This window comes from Triplophysa dalaica, chromosome 11 (genome assembly GCF_015846415.1).
Source record: "Triplophysa dalaica isolate WHDGS20190420 chromosome 11, ASM1584641v1, whole genome shotgun sequence".
NCBI lineage: Eukaryota > Metazoa > Chordata > Actinopteri > Cypriniformes > Nemacheilidae > Triplophysa > Triplophysa dalaica.
Window position 1 is genome coordinate 1,809,993 of NC_079552.1, and position 26,762 is coordinate 1,836,754.

At 37.0% G+C, this 26,762-nt stretch overlaps 2 protein-coding genes across 3 annotated transcripts; one reads left to right on the plus strand and one right to left on the minus strand.

Moving 5' to 3' along the window:
* Positions 1 to 986: 986 nt before the first annotated feature.
* LOC130432272 (E3 ubiquitin/ISG15 ligase TRIM25-like) lies at positions 987 to 13,283 on the plus strand. 2 transcript variants are annotated; one of them, XM_056761580.1, is made up of 10 exons: positions 987 to 1,323; positions 1,579 to 1,779; positions 1,879 to 2,031; positions 9,045 to 9,649; positions 10,180 to 10,275; positions 10,594 to 10,827; positions 10,917 to 11,073; positions 11,313 to 11,340; positions 11,519 to 11,551; positions 12,989 to 13,283. In XM_056761580.1, exons 4-8 carry the CDS (start codon positions 9,095 to 9,097, stop codon positions 11,318 to 11,320), a joined length of 1,050 nt encoding a protein of 349 aa, XP_056617558.1. In that variant the 5' UTR covers positions 987 to 1,323; positions 1,579 to 1,779; positions 1,879 to 2,031; positions 9,045 to 9,094; the 3' UTR covers positions 11,321 to 11,340; positions 11,519 to 11,551; positions 12,989 to 13,283. The 2 variants fall into 2 exon arrangements, with proteins under 2 accessions (XP_056617558.1, XP_056617557.1); XM_056761579.1 differs by lacking the exons at positions 987 to 1,323; positions 1,579 to 1,779; positions 1,879 to 2,031; ... (1 more) ...; positions 11,519 to 11,551; positions 12,989 to 13,283 and adding an exon at positions 7,380 to 7,831 and having other exon boundaries at positions 10,917 to 11,262.
* A 1,585-nt stretch (positions 13,284 to 14,868) lies between these two features.
* On the minus strand, positions 14,869 to 17,615 carry marcksl1a (MARCKS-like 1a). The gene is made up of 2 exons (XM_056760749.1): positions 17,370 to 17,615; positions 14,869 to 16,227 (listed from the first exon to the last, which is right to left on the minus strand). The coding sequence occupies exons 1-2, from the start codon at positions 17,439 to 17,441 to the stop codon at positions 15,649 to 15,651; spliced, it is 651 nt and encodes a 216-aa protein (XP_056616727.1). The 5' UTR covers positions 17,442 to 17,615; the 3' UTR covers positions 14,869 to 15,648.
* Between the last annotated feature and the right edge of the window lie 9,147 nt (positions 17,616 to 26,762).

Consider the following 26,762-nt stretch of genomic DNA (forward strand, 5'->3'; position numbering starts at 1 on the left):
TGATGTTTAACTACATATCCCACATGATGTTTTATTCCATCGTTGTCTATTATAAAGGAGGGAGGCCAAATGTACCGCACAACCACAAATATACACAACAGCAGCTGGTGTATGAGGGAGAAGCAGCGTTTATAGACGGCAATTGTTGCTGTTTTAAGAACAAAGAGTGCAGGCCAGGGCACATGTGACCTTGTGAATGCATATGACAGACGTCAAGTTTAATTTTTTTGGGGACTGTAAAACAATTCAGAGACGCTGTAAAGTAATGTGGTCATTATAATAATGGGTTTGGGAGCACAAACTACATTTATCCTTATTGCAAATGTAGTCTGGGATATATTTGTTTAGTTTGGTTAATGAATTGTGAGAATGAAGGCATGAAACACAAAACCTGTTCATGGTGGCACCTGTCTAGCCAAACATATTTTTATAAGTTTGCCATTACATTTGTTGGTAATTGGACGATAAATGACCAAACTTTTATTTATGAATACTGAAGTTTTACTTTGAACATGTGCACACACTCGCATGTTTGAGTCAGTGTATAGTGAACTGATGGCAACTGATGAAATTACAAAATTGGTATGAAACAAAAACCAAAATAAATATAGTTTCAGGTCAGACCAAACAGTGGAATATTTCATGAAAAAATAATAATATATAGTAAATATTAATATAGTAATACAAATACTAGCTTTGTGACAATTTTCCTTTAATTAACGATCAACAGAGAACCAGAAAATACCCAGAAACTGGTAAACAAAACAAACAAAATGATATTTTGAGAAACATCCTTTCATCCAAAGCAACTTGCAGTGCATTCAACCTTGATACTTTATCAGTATGTGATCCCTGAACCTTAAACAGAATCTTTGTGTATATTCTATCCGTTGAGCAAAAGGAACAATATGTACATATTCAAGGTTCTTTTTAACTATTGCACATAGTCAGCAAACGATCATTATCTGTCGCACTGGAAAGAAAGTCATACAGGCTTGGACAGACATGAGGGTAAATAAATAATGACAGACGTTATATTTTGGGCTAAACTGCTCCTTTAAGACACCACTGGTCTTCGGTTTCAAAATAAAGTGGATTTTCCATTGTGTGTGCAAAGGTGGCCGTAAGTTTTTGACATGGTTCCTCACATGTGTAAGTCAGGCCAGCTGTGAGGGAATCTGGGACTGCTTCTCATTACATTAGTCCTCTTTTCCCAGCACTGAAATGTGCTATCTGTCATGTCAGCACCTGGCTTGCATTACCTTGAGGACCGCCTCCTGTCCCTGCCCGGTCTCCATTCAGCTATAACTACACGTGCTTCAGGTGAGACCAGATCCTATCATCTTCCTCAAAAATGTTTTTATTTTAACCACTGACAATTATTTCCACGTGACTGTTTTATATTGGAAACTGTTTTTTACTAAACTCAAATAAATATTTGGACAAGATGTACAGTTGATACTCTCACACATGTTATTTGTATTGCTATCTGAACACTTGGATATTTTTCTGTATCTTTTCTTCAAATTCCTGAGATTCCTAACATTCCTAACATCTCTTTATTCTGGATTTTCTCAGCTGCCCTTCAGATTCACAACGCCGATGATGATACATTAGCTGTACGAGTCTGAAAAAGTTGTAATCATTTTAATGATTCACAAGAGAGACCAATTCTAAAGCAGTCGGGTCCGTAACAGGGCAATTGTGTTTTACACTTTTTGAATCTAATATGGCTTCTGTGATTCAGATACTGAATACTTAAATATTGGAAATATTCTGGTAAGTTATTTCAATTGCATATACTTTAAATGTAAATATTTTTACATACTCATATTTTCTATTTGTGTCTTTTTTTTAAACCATATTGAAATGTTCCAGTAAGATTTGTCAGGGCAAGCCTAACGCTGGTTTGCTGGTAGCTAACAGTCAGGTCAGGTCTCTGTGAAGGACGTTCTGAAGTCATCTGAACTGGCACAAAAAGGAGCTTAAATGGGATTCCAGGAAAAGCAGACGGTCCTCCCTAATAACCAGGTGAACAATGCTACAAAATTGCCAGGAACTTGAAGCCCATATCATGTTCTCGCAATCTTTTCCACCTCCCTTCAATATCCTTAGGAAAACAGACCTGGAGTTTTGTGGCTTTCGGTCAACGGCTGGTAAATTTGAGGCTATTCACGTGCCAAACACTGACATATATATGTTTCAAATGTATAGTATAAAGCACACAAGTTTCTTATGATTGAAATGACACATGTCCATCTTATAAGCCTACATACAAACAAGTAGATATGTCCAACATAAAAGCATGCCATACTGTGTTTCAAATTCAGATTTCTGGTTTTCAAAGTGTGAATGTCACAAGTTCTCTTAAGACATTTGCATTTCTTAATGTAGCATATTGAGTCGGTATGTGATCTTCATAAAGAGCGCTCATCCCTGCTGTGTGCATGTGTCAGGATCTCTCTGATATATTGAGGTTATCAGCTGCCCAGCGCCTCTGTTCTAGATGCTGATAAAGAAGCTTTTAGTCTGGTGTGGGTGAAGTCTAAATACTTAGGCCTTGAGAGGTTAAAAGACACCGTGTTTAATACATCAGTTGATTTGTAAAGTCATGAAGTTGTGCTTTCTTAAATCTGCTCCTAAATCAACAGTGTTATTATAAAGTATGAGAAATGTTATATATCTTTATATCATCCTGCTATAGTGCAGGAAGTGATGAGAATAATGCTAAGATTGTCCGGGCTTTTCTAAACAAACAGATCTATTTGAAAACACCCTTCTTGGTTCATATGCTTGAGTTGTGTAATGAACATCTACCGCCACAGTGTGGCACTGCTGAGCAACTACTGAGAAAAACATTACCGATGTTCAACTTGACAAAACAATCACACTTATATATTTTAAGATATGTCAGTGTACGTTTTATTCGATCAAGACACATCTAACATAAGGAAAAAGCATAAGTGCAGTGAAACTGGTCTCATCTAGCCTACCACAGTATACGAAGCAAAAGTTGTTGTTTTTTTATTTACAAGTTATAGTTATATAAGTACCAAGATGATTTTTATTACTACAATTTGAGTGATTATTTGATACACAATGTTAAAAATATGAAAAACGAAACAATAATTTTCAACAGAAGTAAATGGTAAACATAGTACTATAAAAAAGTTATCATTTATTTTCATATAATTTTTATTAATATAAATTTTTAATAATACATTTTAAATCAAAAGTTGCATCTGTTAACATTAGTTAATGAACAATGAACTAATATAAACAATAGCCATTAGCAAGGATTAATAAACGTTGTCAAAATATATTGTAACTCTTAAAAATAAAGATGCTTCACAATGCCAGAGAAGAATCTTTTTTGGTTCCATAAAGAACCTTTGACATCCCAAGAACCTTTCTGTCTCACACAAAGTTATTTGGGGTTAAAAAAGGTCCTTTAGACAATAAAAGATGTGGAACTTTTGACAGAAGGGTTCTTTGTGGAACCATAAAAAGGTTCTTCCATAGCATCAGTGTAAAGAACCTTTTAAGAACTTTTATTTTTAAGAGTGTACATGACAGACCAAAATAAGTTATTATGTAGAGTAATACTTTATTATGCTATAATAGACGTTTTGGGTTTGAAGTTCACATACTGAAATGATAGAAGTTTCATTAGGTAAAGCTATAGCAATCATATAAAATCATTCTTAAGACCACATTCATGAAGAGAACAAAGATTGTGTATTTGATGGATTCTATGATTAAAATAGCTTGTCCTGCCAACATCGGGTGAGGTCAATGAAAACACAAAATCTGATATTGCTTTAGTGGTTGTTTGAGATTTCAGAACTCAAAACATTCATGTGAAATTCACAGCGGCACACAGGCCCGTGTAAAAACAGAAGTGGTCCCGGTAATATTTGACTGCATGCTTACCATTTTCCAAAACACACTAAATTAATCTGCCTGATCTTCTGATTCACTGCCTGTAAAAACCTTCAAAAGGTCTGAAATCTGACCCGTGTGCATTTCGAAGGCCACGGTTTCTTTATGAAATATATGTGGCGTGATGAAGAAGCCTGACAGATGAGGGCTGTTTTATTGCTTCAGGCATGAAACTAATTTGACCTTGATGACAAACTTTGGACAGAAGGTGATGCACACGCTCACTTTCATTATTCACCGCAATTATGTGAACAAACTCCTAACCTTGAATATTCAACTTCACCTCATGATGTTTATGAAACAGACATGACTCATATCTCTTATCGACAGCTTGTTGGAGAGGCTTGCTTTGACTCCTCAAAGTACTTAGAGGATGATTGATTTCACCCTGATGGAAGAGAAAACATGCTACAAAAACCCCAGAACTGCAACGAATGACTGCTTAAGAAATAAAAATGACAGATAAGATATCTCATTTATAAGACATTAATGAAATTAAGAAGCTAATTTTTTCTGAAGTCTCCTGTATTAAAGACATCTTAGAAAGTTTGTTTTCATTTCAAGCAATGTTATGACAAACATCAAGTCGATGCTGCCTAGAACACCTTAGCAACCCCCTTAGCAACACTCTGGCATCACAAAATGAGGTTTGGACAGGCAAGCACCACTTATCTGATTTATTTATTTAGAAATGCACCCTTAGTTAATGACTCAAATGACTATATACTCATAAAGACACCTTTTGGCATTTTTTTAAAGATTTTATTTAAAACATTGTTTGGCCGATTTATGAAACTATTTTGACTAATGAGGACCATCTTGATAATTGTAATTTTAAAGGTTTTACTGTATCAAAACAAGCATGCACACACACATACACAGCCCACCCTGGCACTTATATAGTCGGCTGGGAATTTATACAGCCTTCTAAATAAAAAAGCAAGTAGACGTTCTTTTTTTTCCCGAAATGGGGCCCATAGTTGATTTACATTGAGGTGGTTTTTACGAGTGTTTGGTAATGACTGCTCCCATTCACTGCTTCTGGCGGATGTCCACATCTGAAACAACACTGAGTCACAATGAATCACATTTTTAATAGTTAATCTTAAATGAAGGGTTTAAGTTACTTAAAGCAGCTGTGCGAATGGCTTTCTTTTCCTAGAGATGCTACGCAATACAGTTTTTCTGACTATTCTCATAGTGTGGTAAAACTTACTACAGTCTGTGTAGTATGCATACTTTAACCGTATGCTGAATCTGAAAATAAAAACAAGGTAACTTTATATTTAAATACTTTGTGTTTTTTTATTAAGACTTTTAGTGCTCTGGTGAAGCTCAGACACTTCAACTACAATTATAATACATTTATTTACCAAATAAAATAGAAATAAAAATAAATAACTAATAGAAAACATTTTACCCGGTAAAAACATTTTCCTAATATCAATATTTTTTATAAAAATAAAAAAGAAAGAAAACCATCTTAATTCTTTTTAAAGATGAATATAATTTAAAATAATACTTCAAAAACAATGAAGACATGACATGTAAGCTATGCCGGGTTTCTTCATATGTGATCACCTTGTAGCAGATCTATACAGGTGGAGCTGGGGAAGGAGGAGGGATTCTGAAACACTGCTAACAATCACTAGCTAACATTTAAACATAGAGCATCAAGCTCTTTGGCTGCTGATAAGGAAGGAACCAATCAGCCGCGAGGTGTAGTAAAGTTATTATGTCAGATTGGTTTAGACTTTAGGACTGCGCCATCTAGATTTTCATTCCCGAGCTTCTCCGTCATTTATGAAAATATATAGCATTTTGAATAGGCAATTTTACACTTACACCTCCGAAAGGTTTATACTTACAGCCTTTGAATGACTTCAGATTAACAGAGCATGAGAAAATATGGGCTTTCATAAAGTTGCTCAGTGTTGTGAATCAATGTGCGTAATACAGCTTTCATGTTGTTGAAGATCACCCGTTCAAGCTCGCACTGATTCATAGATAAAGCACAGGACAGAAGGTGTCGTGATAGATCTGCACGCTGATAGACTGAAAACGGCGCCATGTCCCACCGGCACCAGTCTGTTTTGATATGGATGAATCGGATCAGGATTCCACACGATCGCTGGACCAGCTCATTCATTTCAAAGCTTCTAAAAGAAAGGGCCATGTTGCCAGGTCTATCACACAGAAACATATTAGTTAGGTTTCTTGTTCAATAATAATAAAGAAGAACAAATAGAATATGTGCTACTGTGCAAACTTGAAGTCTGATCTACCAGATGCGCTCCACTTTATGGGTCTGATTTAGTGCAAAAATCTGGCAACTCAGAGTTGTGGGAGCTAGAGACAGGCATTAAATGTGTCATTTACTGGTGATTTGCATTCATGAAAGAGGTCATGTGCAGTGCAGTGGTCTGTTTAATACAGAAGAGCTAGACAAGAAATGATGGAGACACACTTTAATATCTGGACTCTGTTGCCATCTAGTGGACAATTCGGATGTGATCCCAAGCTCATCCACACTCGTGCCATTGAAAACCTGTATTTCTTCTTCGGAAGACAAAAGAATATGAGTGAAAATGAATTTTGCGCCAGAACAAACGAATGATCCACAGTTACTACTGTTGTGCTCGCCGAGTTAAAAGGTGTGCAAAAGTGGCCTAAATTAGAAATGTGTCACAGTTATTGTATAGAAAAACTGTGAAAGTGAGGGAGACTTGTCACATTGAAAATATGAAGTGTGCATGAAGACACTGACGCACCAGAAGCTGTGTGGAAACAAATCATAGTTATAGATCTTTAACAGCACGGAGGACATAAAACCTGGAGGACAGAAAACATTACATATCATATCACTATCTTATGGTATTATTAGTATCTGTAAACAATGACACAATGGTGTACACGCAACAATCATCCTACCCAGAGCCGTTGAAAAACAGAGTTGCGACACACTTTGATCTAGCACTTTTTCTAAATAAGTTTTCATTTTTAACAGTTCTGTTGTTTTATTTTTTTAATTAAATAGTAATACATTTGTCCACATAAAACTGCAGTTAACCGGCATTTGTTTTGGCAGGTCGTCTGAAGACGCTTATTTTATATTTTATTTATATTTTTAATATATTATTTATTTGCTGAAATAAGCTCTCCGAGCAACTCGGGAGATGACGTTCATGTGTTCATGTCCTCATTTCTTAATTCATGAGAATCACACGTGTAGCACGTTAAACTGTGCTGTTCATCACTCAGAACAGCCAGATGGCATGTGTAAATAACAGGATTCGGCGTCCACAAGTCCGCATCTATAAGGTCTCAATACAGCCAGAAAATAGAGTAAAACTTAGTAAATAGCGGTGCGCCATAACGTTACACAGAAACAAGCACAACGACAAACGTACTTCAAACAAACAAGCGGCTCTGTTTAATGCACCTGCCAAACTGTATCGCATGCAGGCTACATTGGTAAATACATAAAGTTATATGTCGCACTGTACAGCCCTGTTTAGGCGCGCATGTGTTTAAACAGCCACAAAGACCGCTTTCAGCCTTTGGACATAATACGTGCGCTAGTCAGACAGGATAAACTTTACACAAAATATGTTTTTTTATCAACTTACCTGCAAAGGTGTTTAGGAAACAGTGAAACAGGGCTTCAATCTAATGTTTGGAACTATAGAGCTACATCCACGTTTCATTCCTCAAATGGACGTGCAAGTGTCACAACTCTGTTTTTCAAAGGCTATGATCCTACCAACAAACCCTCTTCCTTGTTTAAAGAAATGTTGATGCATTGCTGAAACTCTGACGCATGACCCACCGTCAACTTGTTTTGTTAAAACAAAACTGAAAGTGGACCTCCCTTCTCTCTACTGTAAATGTGAGTATGTTCTTTTACAAGAATTATAAACTTAACCGGTATCTAGGGGTTTGAGGGACTTCAGATTCATATGGAACTAGTTGCTTTTTCTCAAACGAAGTATACACTCTGAGCAATGCCATTCAAGAACCATTTTGAACAGAAATGTTCTTTAGACGTTGAAGCACCTTTATGGAACCATCTAGACAAAACGTTATTCTATCTCTTATCATAAAGAAGTTTACTTGAAGTTTATTTTTTCAAGTGTACTTAAGTTGAAGTATATTTTTAAGTACACTGTATGTATTAAGTATACTAATATCGATGGACAAGTAGTATGCTTGAAAGTGAGTACCGCTTGGGACCAAATTATTATTATTATAAAAGTATCCTTTTAAGTGTACTTAAAGTGTAACAGTAGTAAAGTTTAGAGTACACAACAAGTTTACAATTAATTCATTTGTACTACAACTGTACCCCATGTAAACTTGTTAGTATTCTTATAGTTTACTAGTTCAATACTTTATGTTTAGTAAATGAAAGGACAATTTGAAGTTTACTACCAGTAAACTAGTTAAGTAGTTTTTATACTGCAAGTGTACTTGTATAGGTTATCTTTAGGTGAACAGGTAGTTTGCTAGTTTTTGTAGTCTTGTAGCACAGTTGTCATTCATCAAAGTACACTTTTAAGTTTACACCCAGAAAACTATTAGTTAATTAGTTTGACTTTACTTAATTTTACTGATGTTTTAAGGTGGTTTCTGGGATGCTCTTAATAATTGCTGGGGCATGGCTTCATAGCTTCACCGCCATCATATGCACGATCTCTTAAAAATGTACACCACTCCTCAATAAGCCGCTCAATTCTACACCACATTTATGGGTCTACGACATACAGTGCGGTGCGGGACAAGTTATGCACCAAAGTTTTGTCCAGAAAAAACAGAATAATAAGAAGAGCACCACTGACTTTGAGAAAAATGTATTTAAAAGGCTACTCAAGGAAAAGAGAAGACACAAGTACATGCCAAGTGTACTTAGAAGTCAAAAGATTAAGAACAAGTGGAGGCCAAATATACTTAGTAGACTGAAATATACTTTACTATTTTAAAGTTTAAAAGAAGTATACTTATAGCACACTTGAATAAACTTCTTTTTATAAGGGATGACATCATTAAGCACCTTATTTTTAAGAGTGTACTGTATTGTTTCATTATTCTTTGTTTCAAACCAGACCAAAAGAAAAGTTTGGCCAAACCAGAAGTCTGAACTGCACGGATCAAAATGGAGGAATCATTGTTTGATGCTCAAAATCCTTTAAACTGTCCAATCTGTCTGGATATACTTCATGACCCAGTCACCACATCTTGTGGGCACAGTTTCTGTATGAACTGTATTAAGAAGGTCTGGGATCGGGAAATTCAGAGCGGAGTTTGCAGCTGCCCCAACTGCAGGCAAACCTTTAATCAAAGACCAACTCTTAACAAAAGTACAGTACTGGCTGATATTGTCAAGGGAGTGAAAAATGCCCCAATAGCTGGGCCTGGAGATGAGGGGTGTGATGTTTGCAGGGTACGAAAACGAAAAGCCATCAAGTCTTGTTTGGTGTGTTTGGCTTCTTACTGTCAAATTCACGTCAAGCCTCATTATGCGTCTGAAACATTCAAGAAACACAAGCTGGTGGAACCTGGTTTACAGCAGCAGATCTGCTCTCAACATCACAGAGCTCTGGAGATTTATTGTCAAGATGACCGGAAGTGCATCTGTGTGCTTTGTACCGGAGAAAAGCACAGGGGGCATAGAACAATATCAGCTGCTACTGAAATGGTAGAAAGACAGGTAACATTCTGAATGTGTGCAAGTTGCTTATTCCTATTTTTAAAAAGAGAATTCTTTTTTCTTAATGTATGTTGCTTTTGATTGCTGTGCATAACAGGAACTTATGCAACATATAGAGTATAGTGCATGATTATCATATAATGTGCAACACCTACCCAAAAAAATATAACGATTCATTTATTGCACACTATAGCAAAATGCATTTTTGCGGTATTTCGATAACTTCGATATATTGTGCAGTCCTACTTCACTATGGCATAGAAGAACCAATTTTGGCATGAATATATTCTAATTAAGAAGCTTTAACATCATAAGAGCCTTTCCCAAAAGGTTCTCTGTAGTGGGAAAGTAAAATGCATGAATGGGAAAGGGTTCTTTAGATTAGCCAAAAGCACAAAGAAATAGTTCTTACCTTTCTTTGTGTAAATAGTTTTTGGGTAACCCAAAATGGGTCCTCTGTCTATGGAATCACTGTGAGGACCCGTTTGTAAACAAGTTTGTTTGAGTTTGTTTTGCACATTCATCTACAGAAAGAGCTCAAAATAAGACGGAGGAATATCAAAGATAACATGACGAACAGACGGAAGAAAATGGAGGAGTTCGGGATAGCTATGAACCAACATAAGGTCAGTGGAACTGACACCTGTCATTATAGACTGATTTGTCAAACTGAAATCAAATTGATCTATTTACTACATTGATCAATTTCCTAGAAATTTCACATGTTTTATTGACAGTATAAGGATCTGAATTCCAAACTGCAGTCAAAACTGAGCACTGGACGTATTGACAGTTGCAAACGCACATGCAAGACATGCGTTTCTGCACCGAAATGACTGAAAATCAAACCTTGACAGAGATGACTACATGATGATTATAGTCATGATCATCATAATCAGTTATAGTGACTATGATTTTAAAATTCCCTGTTTGTCTTCTAACAGTTCTTTGCATTAGAAACAGTCAAGGAAACTGACAAAATTTTTACAGAGATGATCAACACAATCAAGGAAAGACAAGCTGTGGTACGAGCAATGGTCACAACTCGCATGAAGCAAGAAGTGGCTCAGGCTAAGAAGCACATACAGACGCTAAATACAGAGATCCATCAAATGCAGGAGGAAGATGATCAATTGGAGCCTCTTCTACAGACAGAGGATTACAATTATTTCTTCCAGGTACAAAAAATGACAATAATCCAGAGGGGGCATTATACTGACAGAGCTTGATGGTTTTTAATAAATTGTGTTTGTCATCCCAATATCAGAATAACTCTTTCACTTCTGGACTGTCTTTGCACACAAGCCCATCTAAGGATGTTAGAAAAGTCGTGACATTTGAAAATGTAAGGAAATCAGTTTCGGAGCTAAAAACGCAACTGGAAGAAGCATGTGTAAAGCATAAGGACATGATATCACAGACAGGTGAAATATTACACAAGAACAATTGAGACTTTTGTACCAAGTATGCTGCGTATATGCAGATCCTACCATAATAAAGTGCATATAAAAAGCGCATGAAAAGATGTTTCAATTTGAGCTGTACAATTTCATTCAACACTTGGGTAATATTTATTCAATGAATTCTCATGAAATACTAAAATATTTGCATGCCAAAATAATGTTTCTATTGAATATTGCTTTTCTATTTTTTTGATGTCCAGAATTGTAAAGCCACTTCGCCATTAATCTGTAAGTACTCTATTTTGTATCAGAAATACATGAAAATCATTATTCAACCATCTGACCTATTTGGCAGAAATGTTTCCAAAGAAATTTAAAGTTCATTCAAGCTATACATTTATATTCTCATGAAATACTAAAATATTTACAACAACAAAATAATGTGTCTTGAATATTGCCTTTATAGTTGCTGATGCTGAAACCACTCAGTAATCCAGCTGTAAGTATTCTGTTTTGTATCAGGAAAAGATTACATTTAGAAAAACCATGCAGATGCTTTTGTCCAAAGCAATATACTGTGCATTTAAGCAAGTATGCATTTGACCAGTATTTCAGTCAGTATTCATAAAACACAAGACCTTTGTAGGGCCCTGTAATATCGGTTTTATTTTTTCCCAAAATTCTACTTAAATTTAACTATATTTATATATATATATTATTATAACTTTACTAGCAGATAAACTTCCATTAAATGAAGTAAAATATAATACTTATTATAAAAAAGTAAGGGGGATGGAAAATGGAGAGTTTATAACTTATTCAACAAGTTAAGCAGACTTTTATTTTGACGGGTCGCCGCAAAGGTTGTTTGACAGTAGCATAGATATAAATAACTAGATGCCCCATTCAAGGGCCAAGGCACATGGACGCGTCCGCCACCGTCGAATGGTCCACTGACTACACTTACAGTTATGTTACACAATAAATATGTTTTAATAATCATACACAATCATCTTGCAGGGTTGGCAGATCTTTGAAACAAAATCCTTCATCACAAGCCTATTCCCAACTCCAAATAACAGAATTTAAAGATCGCGTATCACTTTCTGCCAATCTTATATTCATCTTTAGTACCTATACAGTATTATTGCAAAGCATAGGTTGTATCTTCTATCAGTATTTACTATTTAGTTTGATGTAATTTATAAAAGAGAGGTACAGCTGTACGATTATTTCTGGAAAAGACGAGTTGCTAGAGGTGGGAGTAGTGGGGAGAGTGGGATGGAAATACAGCACGAGCAAGCAACACATCATCACATTAGTCCCTTCGCTGTTTTTTTACATAATGCACGTTCACGCCCATTGTCAACAAAACACAGATATATGACTTAGCTTGACTTACCGCGATCAGTAGATGTCCGGGATCTTTTAGCACCAGGACTGTGCCATCTATCAGTTTCAAACCATTTCTAAATCCAGCGTTATATCCAAAGTTTATAAAACAAACATCCATCACTGAAATCTCTGAGATTTTTTCCTCGTTTTCCACGGAAATCATAGGGCCCTACATTTGTGCTTCCATTGCAATCCTTTACCAATTGAGCTACAGAAACACGCTTTACTCAATTGCTTACCTGTAGTTACAAATTCTAATATCTGCAGCTCAACTAATTATCTCCACCTAATGACCTAGACTGTGCAGACCATATGAGTAACACGAGTTATACATTTGACGTTTTATCTAAAAGCGACATGCATTGAATTAAACTACAGAAACACTCACATGTGAGTATATCGTATAGCTTCCAGCTTGAATGAATTCCAGAGATCACCAGAAGAAAAACTTACTGTTTAATAAGGAGCTTGAATAAGCTAATCAAAACATACTTTTTAACCATATTTTAATAAACTTATTTGTTCTTTCTCTGTTTTTAAGGTGCCCAGATTTAAAAGACTGCTTCAACCACTGATCTATATGAAGGACTGGATTGCCCAGTGTTGGTGTGCCCAAAATGTATATTAAATGAATAGAGAGTTATCACATATTAATGATAAAACAGTAACTTACTAGTCCCTGTAGCTAGTAAATTTTAATATTAATGATACATTGGAATTGCAGGATAAGATCGACATAGGCATATTTGGTTAAGGTTTTTGTTAGTGTGAAAGTGGCAGCTTAGAAGATTGTAAAAATGTGTATTTAATAATAAATAAAGATCTGTAGTAAAACAGGGAATTCCCAAACCAGGAAATGGAATCAACGCTGATGATGACGCGGTTGTCGGAGGCGGGGCCGCGGGAAATATCGTGTATTTCTTTAAGAAATCCACCTACTGAATGAAAGAATCACGTTTTTAGAAACAAAATTAAAAAAAATATGTTTAAGTTTAAGGGAAAGCAAACACAAAAACAGTTTTGAGGCGTTATAAGCAGCAAAACAAGTGGGTATACGCTAATAGATATTCAGCGCTATGGGAAAAAAGTACACTCGTGTAGGTTTGAGCGCATTGCCTCGACTACACTACAGGTCCAGATGTGTATTTTGTAAAACGTTTGCAACTTAATTAGAAACATCACAATTTTTATTTAAGGGAATTTACATGTCAAATGTTACCTTACCCAATCGGACACACTTCAACGCTTGTGCCAAATACAGGAAATACGTCACAAAAGTATACAAGTGACCCCGAGTGTGGGTATTTAGTATGCCTATGCGGTGGTCTCTAGTAGGTTGACTTATCTGGTCCAGCAGATGGCGCTGTTCGCCACACTATGTAATTTGAAATGTAAGTACTTGACTTTGCATTACGATTACATTATTATTACTGCTTTTAAACCTGGGTTCTTGTTTTTAAACCTGGTCAAAACAATTCACACTAAACACTACGATTTTTTAATTTATAATTACACATTTGGTTGCACCGAAACATAGTTTAATGTGTTTTTTTTTGTTGTAGCAGAACTATACGGTAATACATATATCGTTGTGTGTTTTGTTTAGATTTGTCAAATTTAGTAAATAAAGTGACGCAATTTGCTATTAAAATAAGTGTTTTTCAACATGAATCCACATCACATTGTCTTACCTGCACCTATGCCTCATTCTTCCTCCTTTAGGTCTAGGTCCCACCTATAAGTCGCTTTGGATAAAAGCGTCTGCTAAATGCCTAAATGTAAATGTAGGAATCTGAAATTTTGTGTCTTCATTTAGGTGCAGACGGTAACAAAATTTGTTGTCGACAACCGAACAAAACTACAGTAGCAGCCAAAAGTTTAACTGTGAATTGCTGATCATCATGAAATTGCTTTCATGATCTGTTTGTTTTATTCCTGAATATAGTACCTTTTTAAATCCGTTCATGAGGAAATGCAACCCTTACATTTACATTTAGTCATTTGGCAGACGCTTTTATCCAAAGCGACTTACAGTGCACTTATTACATAAGTGAACCCTTGAAACCTATCAATAATACTGCTGTCCAATCCTTTTATGATTTTTATTGGACAGGGCAGGGAAGATGAGACACAGTTTTGTGTCAACATAATGCACAGGACATGAGGTTCTTGGCTGTGTTTTTCATCACAGAACTGCATGATCAGATTCCTCCGATTCATCAAACTGGACCATTTGTTATTTTTATCTGAATTTTAGAGATCTTGAAGCTTAAAGATAATAGAACATCAGCAATGACAACCAGTGTTATATTATGTCAAACGATGTCTAAAGGATGATAATTACCGTGTTAAATTATTGATTGAAATACTTAATCCGTAGATCCCAGAAAAAAAACAGGGCTGCAGTCATGAAACCAAAGAGAGGGTCAAACATTTATTTGGCCTAAAATTACAACATCTTTTTAATAACATCTGGAAATGTTAGCAAAATAAAGAGTCAGAAAATGTATGTACAGAGACAGAACCGAACAAAAATATATATTTGAAAAAAGCAGTGGTTTAATTCCCCTTTGTCGTAGACGTTGAGATGTGTACATGTATGCGACCGACCTCTCTGATCCGATTAAAACTGTAAAAACATCATTATAAACTGACTAAAAGACTAAAAGCTATCCACTCCTGACAGTTTTCAGGGCTAACAAAATTGGAATGTAGAGCTATGTAAGAAAAGAAAACAAAACCCCTTTTAGAGGCTTCACATTGTCATTTCACCAAATCTTGAAATGACGATTTGTCTCAATTTCACTCATCAGCCCTGAAAATCAGATAACGTTTAAACGAAAAAAGACTGAAAACTGCGAAGAGCCAGCCACACTCTTCCAAACGTTGCTTTTCTGCCGAAAGTCCATTGGTTGTTGTAATCCACACACAGAACATTTCCATCCCAGTTCTTACAGAGCGACACCACAGAGCTCTCCTCTCCGACACGGGTCAGGAACAAAACCAGACAAGTCATGAACTAGGTATCAGCAAATGTGGTGCATTTAAAGAACTCTGTTTCACGGTAGTATTGCTGGAACTTTACCACTGTGGCTCAAGTCTCATATATTTATATATATTTTATATATATATTTATATATTTCAATCTCAAAAAGACAAAACGAAAAAGAAAAACAGTCCGGTTGCCACTCAAAAGCGTGGTCACTCCGTGGCCGGCTCGGGGTCTGAAGCAGTGGTGGGCGTGGTCTCGGCGGTGTCAGGGGTCTCCTCAGATTTTGTGGGCTCCTCAGGTTTAGGGGGCTCCTCAGATTTAGGGGTCTCCTCTGTGGGCGCGGCTTCCGCCTCCTGGGCGGGGTCTTCTGCCTTTGGCTCCGCCTCTGCCTCGGGTGCTGGCGTCTCATTGGTCTCGGTATTCTCAGCTGGCTCCTCTTTGGTTTCTGTGGCAGCCTCGCCGTTCTCCTCGGGCTTGTCTTCTGCTTTCTCTTCGGCAACGGGCGTGGCAGCGTTCTCGGCTCCCTCCTCACGTTTCTTGTTCTTCTTCAGGGAAATGCCCTTGAATTTGAAGGAGTTCTTCAGGGAGAACCTCTTCTTCTTTTTGGTTTCTTTGGCCTCTTCGCCTTCGGGTTTGGCGGCGTCTCCATCAGTGGCGGGCGCCGCTTCGATGGCATCTCCCGCCTCCGTCTCCTTGACAACCTCCGCGGTACCGTTGCCGTCCGCTGCCACTTCGTCTCCCTCCGGCTTGCCGGAAACATCGCCGTTGATCTTTACATGGCCGTTTTCCTAAACATAAAAGAAAGTAGGTAAGCTTTCAATAAAACATAAAATGGATCAACACAGACCTAAAAATGTAAAATGACACATTCACGGACAGAATAAAAAACTACAATTAATAGACGACACCTAATACAGCCTGTTAGCCAACGTATAGCTAAACTGAATTAATAATATTAATGTCCACATATTTTACACCATTATGCAACATGCAACCAAACGTTATGATAAATAGGCATCGCCCGGATGACTGGAATAAAAGTGAAATTTCCTGATTCATAGATATAATAATTGTAAATATACTAAACGTCCAAACGGCGAATTTGCATTAAACTAAAGGATGAAGCGAGTACTTAATGCATGCACAAGGGGGCGCTGTGGATCCACCAACTAGAACGCGTAGCATAGAAAACCACATGAACAAAGGAAAACGGGACATCGATCTCACAACGGCATTTAAAAGCAACTCTTCCTCCAAAATCACGCTTCCCTTTTCAGCATTTAGAGAACCATACAAGCGGGTCATCTCATAAAATCCAGACACCAGTTTTGATTCACGGCCAATTGTGACATAGTCTTCTAAAACAAATGATGTAAAATACATTATTTTGTGCTTTAAAATGAAAATGGTGAGATTTGGGAGGGGTTAGTGCACATATGGTTTAGAGTTTTTTTTTTTTCAGAATGGTTATTAATGAAGCACCAAAGGAATGGGCATTCAAACACACACACACACACACACACACACATACACATGCATGCATTGCTTTGTTTGCAGATCAGCAGAAGCGCGGTGCATCATTTGCATGCAGCTTTGAAACCTTTTGTTCCCCAATCGTGTTACTGCCAGTTTCAGCGCCAACTCACAACCACAGTCATTGTGGCAACTACCTAAACCATCTAAAACGACTTGAGAATAAATGTTCTCATGGAGTACTTTGCCTTATATACAAATCTATTATTTTACCCCGAACCCAGAAAATTAGACAAAGCCCAATCCTTTAGAAATGAATGGAACCAAATGCAAAAGCAGTAAAACTGCCAACAAAAGACTTGTCAATGAATAGTGAGATAAACCTGATTATTAAAGGGTGGTTGATCAGAGTAGAAAGATCTTGCCAGCCAGAGGGCACATCTAAATGGATCCTCACCTGACCATTGGCTTTCTCAGCCACGGCGTTTCCGTCCACCGTAGCTTCACCTTTAGACAACTGAGCACCCATTATTCCTGTGTGTCTTCGAAGAGATCAAAATGAGAAGAACTGCAGAAAAACCTGAGAGTTCCTCAGAAAATGTGATGATTCCTGGTCTGTTTTCCCTCAAAATGCTTAGCAGGCAGAAATAAAGGCTGCTTTCAGGCAGTAAATCCACACGCCTCTGCGGGGTGAGCAAACTAAGAGTTTCACAGCTACAAGTGTGAGTATTTGTGAGCTTGACTCCACCCATGAGCTAAGCCGCCCAATCTGCACCAGAGGGCTGGATTTCATCTCCCCCATTCAGCCATAGCGCTACACACTCAGTTATAATGTATCTTCAGCTCTACAGCTTTAAGGCTGGGGTTGTGAGTTTATTATTGTTATCCATTTCATTGAGTTTTGATTTTTCCTGCGCTACATTTCATAGACGTCTTAATGGATGTATATGTTGAGGAACTGTTGAATTCCTCATAAACGGCCGAGCTCGAAGATGAAAAGGGTGTAAGATCACAGAGCGGAGAATTTTATGTCATTTTAATACTTTGTGGCTTTTTTCCATGTCCCCTGAGAAACTTCTTCAACAAAATATTCAATGTTAGTTCTTCTTTCAAAATGGTTCAAACAAAACATGCTTTCTTGAGAATATGATTTAAGTGGAAATTGAAAGGTTTTCCTGGCCTCCGTATCACGTTTCTACGTTGCTAGAGTTTTGTAACATGTCTTGAACTAACAGGTTCCCAAATGACATCACCTTCCAGGAAGTGACATCATTTTTGTTGGGTGAACCACATCAGAAACATCAATACGTTTAAACAATGGATTTTATGTATCCTTTAGTGCATGTGGGAAAAGTTCTTTTGTTTTACTTTGAGCCATTACACTCTGTTTTTTAAACTCATTTAATAACATCAAATTTAAAATCAATTGATAAATAAAAAACTTGAATCTGACACCTAGATGCAGAAAGCTTTCGTAGCTCAGGAGAATTGATGGAGTTCTCAGTTGTTTCATTTTAGGATTAACTTAATCTCACACATTTCTCTAAAAGTTGCTTAAGAGAATAAAGAACAGAATTAAATAAGACTGTAATTGTTGAAATCACTGAAAAGAATGGATGTGTAAAATGAATGTGGATTGGAGAAGACAAATAATGTGGATTTTGAATCAATTGGATGAGAAATGTTCATGAACATGAGTTCAAATGAGTTTATACTGAGATATTAAATAATATTGACGTTTGATTGTTGACTTGACAAATCTGAGCTGACATTGTTGAGATCTCTTTTGAACCTCTAATGGAGATATCTGTAAGATCGTTTACTCTTTTTTTCTCAGGAGAAACATTTGAGACACATATAAGACTTAAGTGCTTCAACAATAATTATCCTATTTTTGTTCGGCAGTATTGGTTTAATTTATCAGCATATGAGCCAAACTACACACATTTCTAATGCCCCGCCCAATGAGATAAAGATGACATCTAGTCCAAACCCCCAGCCCCCCCCCCCCTCGGTATGTGTGGAATGTGTTTCGCCACCCAAAGATCTCTGTTGTCATTCACCACACGATGGTCTTCACGCAGGGAAATGAGCCCCAGGGCCCATGGATAATTCACCCCCAACTGTGACACCACAACCTCGTGGGTGGATGGGGTAAAAGAGCAGGGAGAGGAACAAAATCCTTCAGAAAGAGCTCAGCGTTCCTCAGAAGAGATGAGGAAAACACCTACATTACAATGTCAACAAAATCCAGGCAGAATTACATTGAAGCTATGCACAAGATAAAATACGTTTCCACAGAAAAAGCGAAAAATGGTGTTTGGTGTCGCTCATTTGGTAGAGCATTAGTTTCAATTCCCAGGGAACGGAAAACCTGATTTTTTAAACTTGAATGCACTTTGTATGAAGCATATGCAAGGGTGTAAATGTCATAAATTTAAATAATTCTACAAAGTTAAAGGGGTCAGCTTAGAGAGGACCTCCCAAATAAAAGTCAAAGGTCAAAAGTGTTGTTAAATGGTATTGGATTTAAATGGCTGAATGCACAGAAGAGTGAGAGAGAGAGAGAGAGAGAGAGAGAGAGAGAGAGAAGTGAGAAAATACTGACGCTCTCAACCACAGCAATACTGCCAAAATCAGACTCAACCAAATTACAACATAAATGAAACAATATCACTCATTGGGACACTCCAACAAAACAACAAAGTAAAATGCAATGTTATTTGACCCTAAAGAGAGAATCCAGTAGGGCAGACTATCTGTACACAGTGAAAGATAAAAAACTAAAAGCCACATTGACAAGATACAGACTCAGTGGATATTAACTCACCATAGAGACGGGCAGACACAGACAAATATGGCTGCCACAGCACCACACTGTCATCTCAACACAACTCAGAATAAGTTGCACTATACATCACACTCTTTATTTTATTCTAATTTATTTATATAATTGTCTTTCTTTTTGTACGCAGCCCAGCTGCAAATATAAATTTTGTCCGGTCAATAAAGTACACTTATATTGAAATTGAGAGACTGAGAGAGAGAGAGAGAGAGAGAGAGAGAGAGACAGAGAAACAGAGAGAGAGGGGAGCTGCAGTAGTGGGTCAGTGTGCCAAGTGCAGTTTAATGATCAGCTCTCTGTCTCTCTCTCTCTCTCTCTCTCTCTCTCTGTCTCTCTCTCTCTCTCTCTCTCTTTCTCTCTCTCTCTCTCAATCTATCTATCTCTCTCGCACACACACACATTTCTCACACCTTTACTTGCTTTACTCTCATTTTTATGTTATGTACAGAGGGATACATCATCCTGGATCTTTTCTTTATATAAAACCTAGAAATAAAAATAAATGTAATTAATTCATGCTAGTATTTAAAAAAACATTTCATTGATATTATTGGGTCAATAGTGTAATGATAGAAACAAATAAGCATTTATACTTTAGAGAGATTCTGTATGATACTTATCTGCAGCTGTACATGAAACATAGCTGTACGTGTGTGCGTAGAGTAGACAACACAAAACGGCTGCTTTTCAGATTAAAGCCTTTAAGCAATACAGATTTGCAATATTTTAATAACGTACTATTTATGAAAATGAAAACATTCATTTCACACTCATATCAGAGAGTTTTCTACATCTTTTAAGCCAAATGTGAAAAGCGCATAACTGCGGGTGAATTCAGTGTGTGTTTGTTTTGTTCGGAAAATAAATCCCCACTGAAGCGACTACACAGTTGCTTTAAAAATGTTCTTATTTAGCGATTTATAACATGTCTGTCTCTTTCAGACGATCACAATGACATCTGTGTAGTCATCAGAAGAGCGAGAGAGAAATTCTCTCGTCTCCAGACTCATTAGCATTCTGTTCCAGTTTCATCTGCTCACGGATCTTCTGCTGCTGTCAGGTTGCCATAGCGCTGGCTTTCTGTTAGCATGTACGACGACGTGACCCATTTTTCATCCACCCCCCAACATCCCCCGCCCTCAATAACCCCTCTCTCTCTCTCTCTCTCTCTCTCTCTCTCTCTCGCTGAAAGCGTCTACAATCCTGTTTTAGTCATTTCACTGTACTGACTGGCTCTTCTGTTCACATCATGCTTTTTTTGCTGAGCCTGGAAGGATGCCTTTCTTCAGAGTTCTAAGATTTTACGGTTCTTACATTACTATGGACTTACTTGTACTGAAGCTTATTATGCAAATCATAAAATGTATTATTAAAACATACTTCTCAGTCCTCTGAAGCTAAATGGATAGGTTTCCTCAAAGTGTAATAATAAATGATGTTTGAATTAGGAGCTTTTCTCAGCACTCATTTAAACAATATTTCCATTTGAGATCATTTCAATACTATTTTTAGTTTTTCTGTAAGTTACTTTTTATGGATATGTGTTTAGGTAAAATGGTCATTTTTGTTTCATTTAGTGAAGTACTAACAAATTTTCTACCAAATTTCAAATAAAAATATTAGTGGTGGGCCGTTAACGGCGTTAACGCCGTTAACGCAGTGAGACTATTATCGCGCGATAAAAAAAATGTCGCCGTTAATCTATTCTCAAAGTTGGGTTGGCAGCTGGGTCTATACTACGCAAGCTATGATGACTTTCACCTTGATATTTTAGCGCGGATGTATACCAGCTTAACTGCACTGTACGGGGCGAGAACAAGATTTTTTCGTCATTCGCGGAAGCAGAAGCCGCCTCATCATCTCATAACCAGGGCTTAATTCGCGCGATTCGCGCCGCAAGTAGGTCTATTGGCTCTTTGCATTAACATATAAATCACTCGCGCTTGACACGCCATTCGCGTTTGGTCTGAACACAACATAACGTTACTGTGAAATTACCACATCAAACGTGACGTGCTAACATGGATGCAGCTATGAAGCCGCCGGGTTTGCTTCAGGGAATATAAATTTTTAAGAAGCTTCCCAATAGAAACATCGACAAGACTAAGGTTGTTTGCACCTTGTGCAATGCGGAATTGGTTTAAAAAAAACACTTTCTCTCAACAGGTAGTGGTCTAGCTTTAGTTGAAACCAGTAACTTTGTATTGAGATCAAATGTATTATGGGTCCTGTATGACATATCGCTTGTTGCTCCCTCACTCTTTGTAAGTTGCTTTGGATAAAAGCATCTGCTAAATGACTAAATGTAAATGTACTGTAGGAGCTCTTCCAGTCTCAAGTACCACCTAAACGGAAATCATCCCTTAGCTATTTCGGAAGTAACACAAGTACATCTTATTGAACATAATTTAATTTTCATCACAAATTATCATAGTAGAACAGCTTTCTCAAGCAGTTTGTGATGCATTTTGGAAACCGGAGATGAGCCCCTGGTCTAATGCGCCACCTGGCTTGAGAAACCCGTTCTCAAAGACTTACTTTTAGTCATTATTTGGGTAGCACACATATTCTGAATGCCTTCGGCAGAATTCAAATGAGCCATTTTAATCTAGATTAATCTAGATTAATCTTGGAATTAATCTAGATTAATCTAGATTAAAAAAATTAATCTATGCCCACCACTAAAAAATATTGTATCTATTTGCATTTATTTGCAGAAAATGAAAACCGGAGAAACATGTGAAAATGACAGAAAAGATGCCCTGTATTTTTTCAGACCTCAAGTGCTGAAAAGAAAACAAGTTCAGATTGACTTTTAAGCAATGCAACACTCATATTTATACATGAAATTAAAAAAAGATAAACAAGTGTGTCTTGTCATGGTGTCAGTCCTTCACATTGGAAGACTTTATGTCACTCCTGAGGTTTGATTTTGTTTAAATTCAACAGACACCAGACTGAAACGAACACAATGCATCTAGAAATGCTAATAACTTGAACATTTGGATGGCTTCTTAATTTCTTTCTGTGGCTGTATGATATTTATAAATAAACAATATCATTTTTAAGACAGACTGTAAAAACACAGACTGCATGCAGAGCAAAAAAAGAAAAGGATGTATGACAACTAAAGTTATGTAACGTGTGTGAATGTGTGTGTGTCCGGCTGAGACGCATCTGGTTGTGTTTGTGTTTATGACTAAAAAAGTTTCAAAGCAGGAAGTCAAAAGACATCCTGAGTTTTAACAGGGTAACACACGCACGCATTGGGGGTCTCAAGCTTTGGGAAGTACTTTTGCTTTGTGTTGAAATAAAAGAACATCTAAAGAATGTGAGGTTTGGATTTTGGCTAACTGAAAAACGAAGTGTTCCAGCGCTTAACATGCGTATGTTTGACAGCGGAGCAACGCACAAACTCTTAATAGAGCGATGTGACCCAGTTATTCATTTAACTCTGAACAGTTTATCAGACTGTATGAACTCAACTTAACTCTGAGAGTGTAAAACTGGGAGAGACAGAGAGAGTCAAAAAATACAAATGGAAAAATGGTCCACATATAGAAATAAAACATACAATCACATATACACTAAACGCTCAATGCTCAGAAACCCACGGTGCTGTTCTGAACCTTGAATTCTTCGCCCAAACCTTTGGCTTAAAAAGAATTTAGTCATATGATACTGTTTTGAAACAGTTTTACACTTTTCTATTTTAGAAATAGGCATCTGCTCAGAAACAACTCACGTTTCACTCTCTACAGTCAGTTCTGTATTTTTATGCAAATCTGGCGTGTATGATGCTGAACTTAGCCATTTTTCTGTCTTCACGCGACCGTTTGAACTTGCATACCATCATGCGTCGTTCTTTCACAGGGATTTTCCCCTCGAGCACTGATTCCCAAACGTTACTCTAATGTGTGATTCACTTCAACTTTACCATCAGATAGAAACCAATTCAATCATTCATAGACTGTGTTTCTCTGAGGAATGTCTGTCTGTCAATCCATTTAGACTCCCATCCTTCCTTCCAGGTCACAGGAAGTGGGTTTTCCCTCTCGCTGCCCTCTCATCCCGAGGGAAACAGGAAGTGACCTCACATGCCTGAATGAGAATGACAAACCAGAACTCTGGATGTTTTGGGATGAGTGATGGTATGTGTTGGTTGACATGTACACGTATGTGCATTTCAAGCATTTGAGCTATCGAGGGCTTTTTTCGTGCACTGTTTTGTATCGAAATGACTTCATTTACGCAACTCATTATGTAGCAAACAGCAAGTAGAAATGAATATACGAAACTGATTTCCGGTATATCTGTGAAAACGTGCAGGTGAAGGTTCATATCAGTGTGTCATAAGTGGAAGTGACTTGTTCAAGCAGGCGTCTGTGATATCTGAATGATCACACGGCACTATCTCACAAATGAGAGACAGGGCGTGACGTCCACAATAACAGTCAGCATTCAGAAACACTACGCATCGTTGCTCACCCAACATTCACGGCCAGGTCAACAGACTTCCACAGAAATCTCACATTCGCGTCTTTTTAAAATCCAGTTTTTCATTGATCATATTGTTTAATACATCGCATCACAAAAGTAACAAACACAAACTTTTGCAGGTGATGTATCATGTCTGATGTTTCTGGGATTCTCTGTGCTGTCTGATGGGGACGCAGTGGCTCTTCTCGGTCACAATCACAAGGCGGAGCAAAATACAACAATATACAAGACGCGGTGATCAGAGGTTAATGAAGTGTTTGAATATTTAAGATCATCTTTATAATGTTGTAGCAATGTTGTTGATGCTCCGACGAGCAGTCATAGTTACTCAGTCATTAGTTACTGTAATTTAATTACGTTTCCCTTGAAAAAGTAATTTTTTACTTAAATATATTTTTTTCTGTAATTTTATTACAGTTATGTCTCATGTTATTGAACTAAATACTGTGTAATATATTCAAATAGTGGAAATTTAAATTTAAAACGAATGCTTTAATGTATCCTTCTTACATTTGTATACTTTGGTCAGTTATTGAGAATAATTGATATAGTTATTATTTATTTCTTTAATAAGCACTTTCATGTCTTTCCTTGAATCAATTTTGTTCAAGGTTGATGGGATATAGTAAGTAATTATTGAGTGATAAGTACTTCAATACTTTTTTGGAGAGATTCATTTGTGCGGTAATATAATTACACTACTGAATATGTAATTATTAACTAGAAATGAATTGCTTTTTCAGAGTATTACCCAACACTGATTATGAATCAGTTTTTATCGCACATTAAGCACCACTGTCTGTCTGTCTTGCAATCTCTTGTTCTTTCTCTTTATCTCATCTGTTAATGACAGGCGTGGAGAAGAGTTATGTGCATGTGGGTTGGATGTTCATGTTCATTAATGACCTCACTACTATAGTGAAACAAAAACTGGGTTCTTAATGAAACCTCAAATCCTGATTATGTAATCTAAAGAAATTTACGTGTATGTGTGTCTTCCTTAAGATGAAAGATCAGGGTCATCAGACCCACAAGAGCCTTACATACCACACACACACTTAGTCATAGTTCACTGCCCAGGGCTGAAAACATCAGCCAACATACAGGAAATCCTCTCTTTACAGGAAGTGACACAGCACAGATGACTATAAAACAGGAAATGCAACCCATGTGTGTGAATTATTATAGTTGAAGCACATGCAATATAGTGTCCAACTACAGCTAAAACATATATATCTAAAGATATTGTTCTGGATTTTGTTGAAACTATGACTTGGTAGTCGCACCTATTTGCTCCTGTACGACATATCGTTTTATCGCTCCCTGAACTCTCTGTAAGTCGCTTTGGATAAAAGCGTCTGCTAAATGATTTAATGTAAATCTAAAGCTGTAATCTCTAAATATTAATTTCAAGATCTTTGAAAGTGGATTTTCTTCATTTAAAGGGACCAGCAGCTAAATGGAATAAATAAATAAACATATTCCCCCACTGTTTTCATGATATTAACATAAAGGACAGTGACATTTAATAATATTTTATGATCTTGTATATGATCTCACCTACAGTACATGTATTTTCACATTTTACAATACGAAACTGCCCCTCTGAAACACAAAATCATTTCTGTTTGATAATGTAATCTTGTCTTAAATCAACACAGTGATTCACACTAATGAATCAAACTTACAACCTTGCCCTCAGAAATGGAAGTACAAAATGTTAACGCCTCTCAAAACTAGTGACACATTCCTGCAGAAAACACATATTGATATTGTTGTGTTTATTGCCTGCAGAGGAGTACATTAACTGGAGATGCACAAACACACACTTAAGAAAGAAAACACAGACATCACATAACTGCAGATAACAGTCTGTGAGGAACGTCAGAGGAATGCACACACACACACACACACGTACACATTTATCCATCTAAAACGAGGATATTCCATAAAGTTATTAACACTTCAACCAAAACTTTAAGAGAAAACTTTCAGTATTTTTACAGTTTAACAAAACAAATTTTACTGTATTTTTATAGTATTTTAACGAAGAAGATGGGAGATTGTGCTTTGAATTGTCAGGTTGTGCTCATTGTTAAGATGACACATTTTCCAAAGAATCAGATGGGAAATGACAGAGGTGCAGAGTTTTGTTTCGACACGTCTCGATCATACACAACTCCTCATCACAGACACTGTGTCTTTCAGAAGAAACGGTGACGGTTTCAAATAGTTTGAATAGTTGTAAAGTGTGTACGTGCATTAGTCTTCACTGAACCAAGAGCACCTCTCGGAAACATCCATCAACAAGCAGCAGTGGACAATCTCTGTTAAATAAATCCAACAATAAATATAAAAGATAGGTAAAACATATTTTTCAAACTGTGTTCTTACTCTAAATAGTTGCATCAGCCAATCAAATCAGAGCATACATCATGTGGTTTCCTGTGTGTGTGTGTGTGTGTGTATATATGAGATGGTCAGCATGCAGACTGTGGGCGGTCT

Coding starts and splice junctions, on each gene's coding strand:
- LOC130432272 (XM_056761579.1), top strand. CDS start 9,095: ATGGAGGAATCATTGTTTGATGCTCAAAATCCTTTAAACTGTCCAATC. Junction 9,650..10,179: donor CTGAAATGGTAGAAAGACAG/GTAACATTCTGA, acceptor ATTCATCTACAG/AAAGAGCTCAAAATAAGACG. Junction 10,276..10,593: donor TAGCTATGAACCAACATAAG/GTCAGTGGAACT, acceptor GTCTTCTAACAG/TTCTTTGCATTAGAAACAGT.
- marcksl1a (XM_056760749.1), bottom strand. CDS start 17,441: ATGGGTGCTCAGTTGTCTAAAGGTGAAGCTACGGTGGACGGAAACGCC. Junction 16,228..17,369: donor CTGAGAAAGCCAATGGTCAG/GTGAGGATCCAT, acceptor TTTTATGTTTAG/GAAAACGGCCATGTAAAGAT.